Here is a 10,717-nt window from a genome sequence, read left to right on the forward strand (position 1 = left end):
GAAGCTGAAGCCTCAGCGACTACTGCGGACATATTGAGATGAATCGCCGCTGGATGCACAATGCCTAGTAATAAAGGCGCCAGCAAAAACTGTTACCCTCCTGACGTAAGTGTAAGCCATCTGATTAAACCGCCAGTACACGGCGGGATTCTGACAAATTCTGGGCATTAAGCTGTCGCCGTTCGTAATTTTAGTAGCTCAACAAAGGCTCCTCCGCGAGCAGGGTCTCGTACCTATGCACCCACCGCCACAGTTTACATTCCTCGTTGATTAATAATCCGCTGTCTGGTGCGTGAAATTGAATAAGCGAGCGTGCATTAATCACCAGCGGTCGCGTCCGAATTACTGGCTCCGAAACAATTTGCCATTTTTCATGGGATCTCAACCACGACGCATCGCTCGTAGGTGGCTCCCAGCTGGACCGCGCGCGAGGACGCCCCCGAATTGCGACACTAACAACCTTGCTTATCGACGAAGATTCTCAATCGCTTAACCGCTCGTTGTTTCGAGGCAAACCTCGTATCGCGAGCCGATGGTAGCGGAAGGTGGAGCTATTGGAAGAACCACGTCTGACGCGTCGGACATATTTCGAGCGGGAATGACGTGCTGGTTGACGTTTATGACTGAACAAGTATTATAAATTCGCGCCAATGTTAAGGTTTTCCTCTTTATAATCGTGGCTGCTCAGGTTGTCGAAACAAATTGCGAATTTCCTATTTTCTACAACGTTGTAATCTGTTGTGACTCGTCTGTGAGTGTTACTCTTTGAGAATTGATGCAAGAGTAGACCTAGGTACTTGTAGTAGAGTAATTATTAAATATATGTACAGTATTAAAGGAAAAAAGGCATAGGAACTGTTTGCTGAATTGGAGCCAGCCTGGGATAAGAATTGACGAGTTCTGGAGCTGCTACTCAATTGAGAGCGATTTACTGCTGAGCTAATAATTAAGTGAAATTGTTGTCCAATTGAAACTCGAGCAGTATGTTTAAAATGAACTGTAAAATAAATCTACCAAGATCCTCTGCACTATTCCACGTCCTTTAGTTCCAGTTAATCAAAGCAGCTGTCCTTCGATATTCGAAAGAGATAAGAGAAATCGATCGGAGCGGAGAACCGTTTCCTTTTTCACGCTTTTGGAACGCACGCGGTGGACGAGTTAACGAGGCCTCGCGAACGGAGCCAGTTCACTCGGTGGGGCTTTGCGAAATCGGGCAATTTACAGCAACAATGTTGTCGGGAGCCAACTCCCAAGACACGCAAGACTTTTAACGGAATCAAGCACGTATTACGACCGGGACAAATCACGCCCGTTATTCTCAAGGTTGCGGATAAATCCGGCGAACCAGTTAGCGGCGCTACGCAAATATCAGCATCGGCCACTTCACGACGCGACAATCCACGCTTCTGATGTGCAAAAATAGCCAATTCCGATTTGTTCCATGTCGGTACGGCTGCTGGTATTTGTAGTTCGTGGCACTCACGTTCCTTGGCCAATCAATCTTCAAATCATTTCCTCAACGAGGGCACCTCACCCATTTGGAGTTCCACCTTAACCTCCACATGGCGATAAAAGCTTCCTGAATAACCTCCTACGGAGTCTATACAGTTTATTCGTGTTTCAGGAATTAAAACTTGATTTAAATTTAGATCAGGTTGTTTGAATGTTCAACTGCAAAGAGTAACGGTGAAATAGGATATGAACAAATACGTTGAGAACGTGCAATAATCCAAGCGCGGTCGTTCCACGATCTGATGCGCAGAGTTATGGAGTCATTAAAGCGAGTACCCTGGCGGATACGAATCGTAGAACGGCTGTCATCGCAGCGATAATATCCTCGCGGCCGCGCAGCTTCCAATTTTCTCAGGCGACGCGCAACAGTTATGACTCGATAAACTCACTTGTTTCCGCGCGACACTGGCGGACGAACGAACGGGGAACGACGTTAAGCTGTTGTTCTAACAACCGCATAGTTCAGCATAGTCAGCAGGCAAATTAACGCTTCATCTCGAATACCACCAACCATCGCGATAGAAATTTAGATCCACGGAGTCTGTCAAGGGGAATGGAAATGTAAAGTAGAATCTCGAGTGTTCTGTAACTGCTACGTGAAATCTCGGGGAGCTAATTCTTTTACATATTGAATGGGCAGTTATATGAGCTGGGTGGGATCAAAACTTTATTTTGTAAAACAGTTTAAAAGAGTTACTTGACGAAGAACAGTAAATGGTTTTACGAGGCAATCAGAAGCAGTGTCGTAACAACACCGAGTGTACAACTTTCCTCGAATAGCGTTCCATTTGTTCCCTCCATTAATGCAATACCCCTGACAAACAGCCTACAAATACTCTCGGATGCGGCGACACGCTTCGACATTCATCATTTAAAAATAAATAAGCGTATATTTAACGACGAAATTGGCCAGAAACGAGCTCGAGACGTGAGGGGGCTAGGTCGGGAGCGAAAGACAGCCAATTGGTCAGTAGCGATGGGCATTCATAAAGGTGCGACAGGAAGCAGATAATGGAAACGCTTTTGGCAAGGTTCGACGACGCGGGGTGCGTTCACGCGTTCGCGTAGCTCGCGAGGCTCGGGTTAATTTCGTCCCTGCACTCAAGAATGCCGGTTTAACATTGGCATTGAAGCGTTTCCCGGTGCACCAGCACCGTTATCGATCCTTCGACCCGCCACTCCACGGTTTGCTTCTGTTTCAGATGTATAGAGGGTTGGCAAATATCGAGAACGGGCCAGAATCAACAAGTTTGGTTGTCAGACCTTCTGTTTGCAGACCATTTCGTCTATTCTTTGATTTTGATTATGAACTTCGGGAAGATTAATGTTTTAACACGTGAGACTAGCTCTTATGTCTTCTCTATGACATCTCTGTCTGAATAAACGCTATTCTGTGTCGTCTTGGACCATCATTGAATATATTTTAAAAGCCTTTTAAACTGTCATAAATTTCTAAATTTTCAAATTTTCAAATTTTCAAATTTTCAAATTTTCAAATTTTCAAATTTTCAAATATTCAAATATTAAAATTTTCAAATATTCAAATATTTGAATGCAAACACTGACCCTACCTTGACGCAAGTGTTAACAGGACGAAAAGGGCCTAGAAGGGAGCAACGAATCCGCCAAATTTAGGAAATGCCAGCAACGGTCGTTCATTAATCCCTGGTGACAAGCGGAGAGCTGTTTACGCGCGCTGCACAGTGGCTGGGCGAACTGGAGCAACGCGACGAACGGTTCTCCAAAATGGCGCGCGAAAAAGGAAACAAACAGGATGATGGTATTTCGTTTGGGTGCCATCCAGGTCATGCTCCCGACGTGGATGAGGGTGGAGAGGCAGAGAAGCAGATGAAGGAGAAGAAGAGGACGAAGAAGACAGCGGGACCGCGAAGCAGACAGAAGCGGTTGACAGAAGAAACAGAGTTAAAGAGGTTGGACTAGTCTCGTGTTGGGCTCATTAAGGGCTACAACGGTGGAAGAGACTCGCTTCCTAGACCCGACGCCAAGTCCATGCCAGGCGTCGTCATATCTTGTCCGATCATCGTTTTTCATCTGGTACTCCCTTGTTTCAGCCGCGTACTCTAAATCCCTGTTACTTAAGCGCGTCACGGTGCCACCTGATATTCCGTCGACGCATGAATTACGGTCATCCTCGAGCACGGGGAAATTCGTCACGAGAACCGAGTACAAAGCCTTAGAATAAACTGGCTGTTCGAGCTTTTTGCTCTACGGAGGAGGCGCTGGGCTGTTGTTTCGAAGTTAGGATTAGGAAGACAGATGTAGGGAGTCGGACGATTAAATGGCAGAGCTGAACAGCGGATAGAAATAAATAGAAAGTATTGCTGTAGCGGATGGGGTGGGTTTAAGAGACTTCATTGAGAACGTTTTTTTCATAGAAGCGATGATATCAATAGAACAGCTTTCCTAGAGACAAAATATTATATTTTAAATCTGGAAGACTACTGTAATCCCCTGATTTATCTTTACGAGACATTCTCTTAATGCTTCTAAATCTAAAAGAAAAACGTCTGGCGTGAGGCAATTCTTAAATTCGAAGCTATAGAAATTTTTCCAGAATTTAGTCTACGTCGTTCGGCCGAAGTACACGGTTCATTGTATATCAGCAACATCTGCTCGCAAACGATGGACCCGATGAATCAATGCCGGTTACAGCGATGCAGCAACATCCGCGCGATCTAATTTCGTGAACCATCCAACTCACTGACTCACTTGGCACGTCTCAGCTGCATATTCTTTCCTCCGCGACATACTGTCGTTTCGTGAGAGAATTACCCGATCGCGAGACATCGAGGAAGGTCAAGAGACGTAACTAATTCGCGATCGAAAAGGGAAAAGGTTAAGCGTTTTTCATTAAAAGAGTAGATGTCCTATTGAAGGCACTGTTTGTCCAAAATATTCAAGAATGTCTAAATAGTAGCAGATATACGAGTTTGAGGAACATTTTGGAATATCACTTTGTCCTTCCATCGGTCAAGAGATCTTGGAGTCTGGTCAGGCACGATGGTCCAGTTCTATACTAGCAGCCTGCGTTTACATCATCCACTATTCAGCATCGTTTACGCTGCACTTTTAAATCACTTTTACGAGTGACAGCAAGGCCCGTTCCGGGACGTCCTAAGCTTGTTTGCAGCCGAACATCAAGGTCAGGGAACCATAAAAAAAGGAAAAAGCGGTTCTACATGCTCTCTTAATGCTCGACGTTACGAGATACTAACCATGTGGATCAGAAGTACGCCGTTCTGTTGCGTAAAACATTTACATACCAACAAAACGATTAATGCCCACTGACTACTTGGAGTTGGGAAATCAGTTTCGACCTGAGGTATATCATGAAAAACCCTAGAGTGATACTAGATAAATAGAATGAAGCCCATCTTAAGTTCCTCTAGTCTCCTTCGAAACGAAGTGAACAAAGGTTGTGGCCAAGACCCCCAGCGAGTCTTCCCAAATTCTTTCGATCGTGATCCACTTTTATCTCGTGATGGGGCCAGGTGCAAGGTCTCTGGCGTAGGAGGGAGATCAAGGAAGAGATGCAACGCAGGGTTCGGTTCAGTGGTATCGTAAATGAAACGGAGACCTCGGGGACGAGGTGGATACACACCGTTGGCGATCCGTTTATTTTTACAGCAATGCCAGGGTGAATGCACCGCGGAATGTTTAGCTTCAGCACACATCTCGCCTGCATATACACACGCCACTGCGTCTATCGGTATCAGAGGCCACCTCTAGTCCACTGGCGTGCGTGATACATGCTATGACCTACCCTTTCACTCCAGACGGTAATACAGACAGTATAAAAGAAATAAAAATCTCTATTTGAAATCAATCCAACTCAGCATCTCTGCATCAGAATCATTATTTCTGACGAAACAGCTCCAACAACTCCAATATTCCTTACAAAATTTCACCCAGGCAGAGGTATCGTCCTCTGCAGAAAATCGAGCTAGCCAGAGTCCCAGAAAGGGAAAGACAGAGTCAGGGAAAGAAAGGGAGGAAGAGAATCGGTCAGTTCACTATATTTACGCGTAAGCGAGGCAGACTCGGCTGAGGTTGTCGGTCCATTAGCGATGTTTTGCGCGAGCAAAGTGCGTGCGAGCACAGCTGTTGCCGCGTAAACCATGCGCACCGGTGCCAAGAGCAACAGGAGATCGGTCGCCTCGTATGCGCGCCAAAGGGTGAGGGGTACAGGAGAAAAAAACCACGGGGGGGGAAAGATGGCGAGATTATCTTCGATCTCGTCCGATAAAGGTGACCATCGTCGCGCGACCATGCGGCAACCAGCACCTGTCTTGATCGTCAACAACTCTCTTTCCCCTCGATCTCTTTCTGCCCTTGATCTTTGTCGTGGAGATCGTTTGATTGAACACGAATAAATTTATAGCTGGATTGTTCACGATCTGGGTCCTTCTTCTCTGCAACATCGAGAGATTGAGGAACTTTTCATCGAGGCTTTTTGCAACAGCCTGCACTTACTGTACCGGAAGAGTAAAGAGGTGATTGAATCAGAATCTTGAATTTGGCATGCCCTACGTTTTTCGAAAGCAGGAAAAGACACTTCTGTCGATTTTCCTTCCTTCCGGCGCCACCCATAAATAAGCCTAATCGCGTCGTCGGAAATAGAAGTCTCGTACATCGTTCACCATCTTTTTCTCGTCCATCTAGTCCCATAGTCTGTAGAATACACATCCTTCTTCTTCGCTATTAACGAATTTACATCCTGACGAGGTTATAGTCTCCCTGGGAAAACAAAAAAGGCGTAGAAGAGGAGTAATTGAATTCCGTACTTCCGCGGAGTAATTGAAAGACTGATGAGTTCTAGAAAAGAGTGTGGTTTTACGATTCCGTTTGCAGCAACGTGCGCGCGCGCGCGCAATGCATCACAATTCTATTTTTACGAGAAAACTATTAATACGTCCTGCATTTTCCTGTTTGACGATTTTAGTTCTTCGACGTAATATTCGGGTCCAAGAATACCGATCTGTCGTCAAGCGTTGACCCCTTGTAGATTAAAGAACGCGCCTTATTCTAGTCTCGGCTTAATCATTCGCGTATTTCGACTAACTATTAGTCACCGTCTGCGGTTTACTCAGACTGACCACTAGAATACAGCCTCCCTAATCGACAAGAAAACTGTCACAGAGATAAGGTGAGGCAAACCTTCCAGATATTCAATCTTTATAAAAATTCCTAGAATTTCCTATGGATGGAATTTCCCAAGGCTGGATCCAAAAGTGGATCACATCGAATTCCAACAGCTAAATATTCCTCTGCCCCCTACACCGATATAGCATAAAATCGTGATTCTACTGATTCAATATCCTCGAATAATAAACTGGCGCATCAGTTCCAGGGAAGAACAAAAGCACGATGGCCATTCTGTCAGGTGGAAAGGAGGAAACGTGCAAAAGCCAGAGGCGCGAGGCTCGCACGTAATCACGACGACGTAACGCGTACACGACGAGGTGCAGACGTAAGAGGGCCTCGCGAGAGAGTAGTGCTTGTAGAACGCCGGCGTCCACGCACGTACACGATCGCTGTGCTAAAGGAATCCGTAGGTGTGAGGGTGTCGCCGCGTTGGAAACCGGCCAGCCAGCGAAAACGAGCGGGAACACGGGGGATAGGGCTGCCCACGCATCTCGCATACCGTCCTGATAAATAATCAAACTAGGCGTCTCGAGAACCGCGAGCTGCCAAATTCTCGCCTGGCTGGTCCTTTGAAGGTCGCGCCGCAGGACGTACGGATTCGAGGAAATGTCGAGAAGTTGTGTTTCATCGAGGATTTTTTATGGTACAGCCGCCTCTTTGATAGCGATTCCAGAGGTGCGAGGCTTGGGGTGGTACTCGTATTGTTGGACAGATTATGTAGCTTATCGAAGTGATCAGGCTTAAATTTAGACTGTTCCTCATCGACAGCTGCTGGACTCCAGGTTTATGAGCCATTTGCTAGTCTACGAATTTATGTTAATATTAATGTTGTACGAGGATTGAAAATGTGATTGGGAATAGATTCCTTCTGAGCTTCTGTCTGGATAGGGAAGAGAAGAATAGAAAAGTGTCTCTGAGAAATTAATTAACACTACTTTGGTTCATGTTTCGAGGCTCCATTGAAGGATCGTAAGTGGCGAGTTAATCCTGATCCCTTGAACTGAACTTACCAATGTCTTACAATCACGAAGGGAAAATTACAGAATACATACTAATAAATAAATAAAAAAATCAAAGGAATAGTACACATCAAAAGAGAACAATTTTAGAGTGAAATTTATAGGTGGTCCGAGTTGTTCGGGCACCTTTCACGATCGTACGATTGTCATCGCCCACATAGCCCGCGATCTTATAACGATCGTGGCCTTGAGGAGTATCGTGAAACGGCGAAAAGAAGTGAAAGAGGAAAAAGAAATAAAGCCAGAAATAATTCGGAATCTTACGTAACAGCAGGAATAGAAAGGCGCGGAAATAAAGAGAATCTACGGCGTACAGGCAGAAAACGATATTTCACTGTCTCTCGGTAAACGTTCCTCTTTGAAGAACACGCGCGTGATCTCGTAAAAAAGAAAAGGTTCGGAATGGACGATATTTTTCGAGCGTTCCCCCCGCCCGTCACGATCAAGCCTCGACCATCTGGTGATGACATTTTTTAGTTTCCTGTATTTTAGAAATCCGTAATATATGTTGCATTAAATCGAATGATCGCGACGTTGGTGCCCTCGCGCTTTCTTAAATCCGAGACGACTTTGTATTATTAAGCGTTGATACATCCACCAAGAATTCGATGCGTAAGCATCACCCTCGCTCGGTTTGGTCATTGTACTCTGAAAAAACTCTTACGAATATTACGTAACTCGTGAGTAACTGATCTAACTTCTACCTTAACAATTTTCAAATACCAGATAATAACTGAGACGTCAACTAGAACGCTATACTTGAGATAAAAGACACGGTCTGTCTACAGACGCCAAAGGAAAAATAAGCTGGCACACAGGAAGGGTTCAAAGTTGACTCGACCTGTTCGACAAAGTCCCAGACGAGCCGGTTAATTAACTCATGACAGAGTGTTTGCTTCCCTCGTAAGGGCAGTAACCCCTAGCGCCGAGGCCACCTTGCTGATTAATGAACAAAGTAATTAAAAGGGGCGGACGTTCGTTAACGACGTGCTCCTCGAAGAACGAGGGAACAGATTCCTCGTAATCATCGACCCGTCTCAACACCATACATCACCGTCTGACTGTCTGTCCACGATGCGTTTCGGGGTCCTTTTCTACTAGATCTCCTTTATCACCAGGACTTGGTGGACGCTGGATACGTGTAATTAGTCTTGCAGAAGTTTATACAGAAACACTATCAGTAGGCACTCATACATAAGTCAGTAGACAATCGTACATCTAGACGTAGCAAATAACCCAGAGTATCATTTAAATCTAGAACTTGTTCTTCCAAGGTTCCAGACAATACGTAGACCTAGCAATTCGCTATAACAAAGAACGTAAAAAGTCCAGCTCTGTATTTATAAATTCTGTTTAAGAATGCCTGATGCAAACGGGAGAACGGAAACGTAAGACGCCCATAGCAGAGAAAGAGTAAATCCTTTTTTTAATCGCAGCCATCTGGCCGAACCCCGGGTTCGACGTTTCGAAAAACAAAAAGAGATACGCCTGCGAAACGACTGGGCGAATAAGATCGCCCGGGGATAAATGTAGGCCAATACCCGAAGTGATCGTTACCATCCTGGAATGTTTTCACTGTTTGCATAGGCGATCGATCGGGGATGGAAATTCAAATAAACTGGTCCACGCTGACTAATCTTGACACTAAACTTGATCTCGCGAATATTCCCTATGGAACTTCTCTTTCTTTCGCAGAAAAACACTTCGGCAGAACTCGTTATTTCTTTATTTCATGGTACAATGGGGTAAATAAATAGAGTAAAAATTCTAGCCATTAAGGAAGCAAGTAATAGTGAAGAATATCAGTGGTAAATGTGGATGAATAGGTGTCGTATTCATCAATTCTTAAGGGTTTTAAAGGGAATTAAAAGTGTAATCGTCGACCAGCGTCAACAAGTCGATTGGTAAACGCGTGGTTGCCGAACGGAAGAGAGAGCAGCGGACAGTCGAGACGGAAAGAAGGCATGAATCCAGGTGGATAAGGGGCGCCTCTATTCGCAGATAAGAGGGTGAATAACCGGGGATAAAAATACTGTCGGTGTGGAGCGCGAGAGGCGAAAGAAGGAAGGCGGGACGAGGGTGAGGCAGCGGGGAAGGTAGTTGGACGTGGTTGCCATCCGATTGGAATGCGCTGTGCGCACTCGCCTTGGTCTGCCTCAAGCCTGGTCCAAGTGTCCGGCCGTAGCCGCGGAATAAATGACCCACAGATAAAATGGCCTCCTACTCGGACCTCATTAACATCGATATTTCCCTCGGAAGTTGCACTTCTCTCCCTTCCCCTAAACTCCTCCATCCTATGGGCGAAGGTGATCCTCCCAACAAAAACAACTCAAGACCATGCAAGAACCATCCCCCCAGTACTTCGCAACAAATCATACAGGACACACGCATCAATCAAACCTCCTTGCTCCAGTCACTTGGCAAGGGTGAAGGTTAATGAAGTTAAGACAACACAATAAAAACAGGGACAGCAAGAAATTTTATTAATCGTGGTTAGTCAGCAGGTTAGAGCTAGACAAGAGTTCTCCTGTGCAGTCGAGCGCAAACACACACGCAGGCAAGCGGTGTGCCCGTACCGTCACAGTGTTTACAGCGCTTCGCCCTGGGCTCAGGCATTCTGCGGTGACCTCGTGACCTCACCGATATTCCATCGTCGGTTCCTGCACTATACACACATGTACACACAGAAAGACACGGGCACGCACGTACGCAACGACGCACGTGCACACCGCAGGGAGCTGCACGCGTGCAAACAACGACGACGACGACGACGGTATGCACGCGCTCCCCTTCAACCACGACCCCCTTCCTCCTCCTCTTCTTCGTCCCCTTCGCACGGGCGGAGTAGAAGCCACCGTTTCGTCGACAGACACATCGGCCTCTCCCCCAAACTTCTGCCTGGCCGCGTCACTGGCCCGACATAACTTGTCCAGTCGGTTGTCAAGCTACGACAGCCGAAACGATCTTGACACGCGGCCTAGCGGATTACACGCACTGTTCAGTCTGATCATTGGCGCGGT

At 46.1% G+C, this 10,717-nt stretch overlaps 1 protein-coding gene across 4 annotated transcripts in view; it reads right to left on the minus strand.

Annotated features, from left to right (window-relative positions):
* The window catches only part of LOC143185668 (uncharacterized), a 185,052-nt gene extending 174,571 nt beyond the window's left edge, over positions 1 to 10,481 (minus strand). For all 4 annotated transcript variants that reach the window (XM_076388865.1, XM_076388881.1, XM_076388872.1 and 1 more), the window contains exon 1: positions 10,274 to 10,481. In XM_076388865.1, the coding sequence (XP_076244980.1) occupies positions 10,274 to 10,313 (40 nt within the window). In that variant the 5' untranslated portion in view covers positions 10,314 to 10,481. The remainder of the gene's footprint in view (positions 1 to 10,273) is intronic.
* Between the last annotated feature and the right edge of the window lie 236 nt (positions 10,482 to 10,717).

This window comes from Calliopsis andreniformis, chromosome 2, assembly GCF_051401765.1.
Source record: "Calliopsis andreniformis isolate RMS-2024a chromosome 2, iyCalAndr_principal, whole genome shotgun sequence".
Taxonomy (NCBI): Eukaryota; Metazoa; Arthropoda; class Insecta; order Hymenoptera; family Andrenidae; genus Calliopsis; species Calliopsis andreniformis.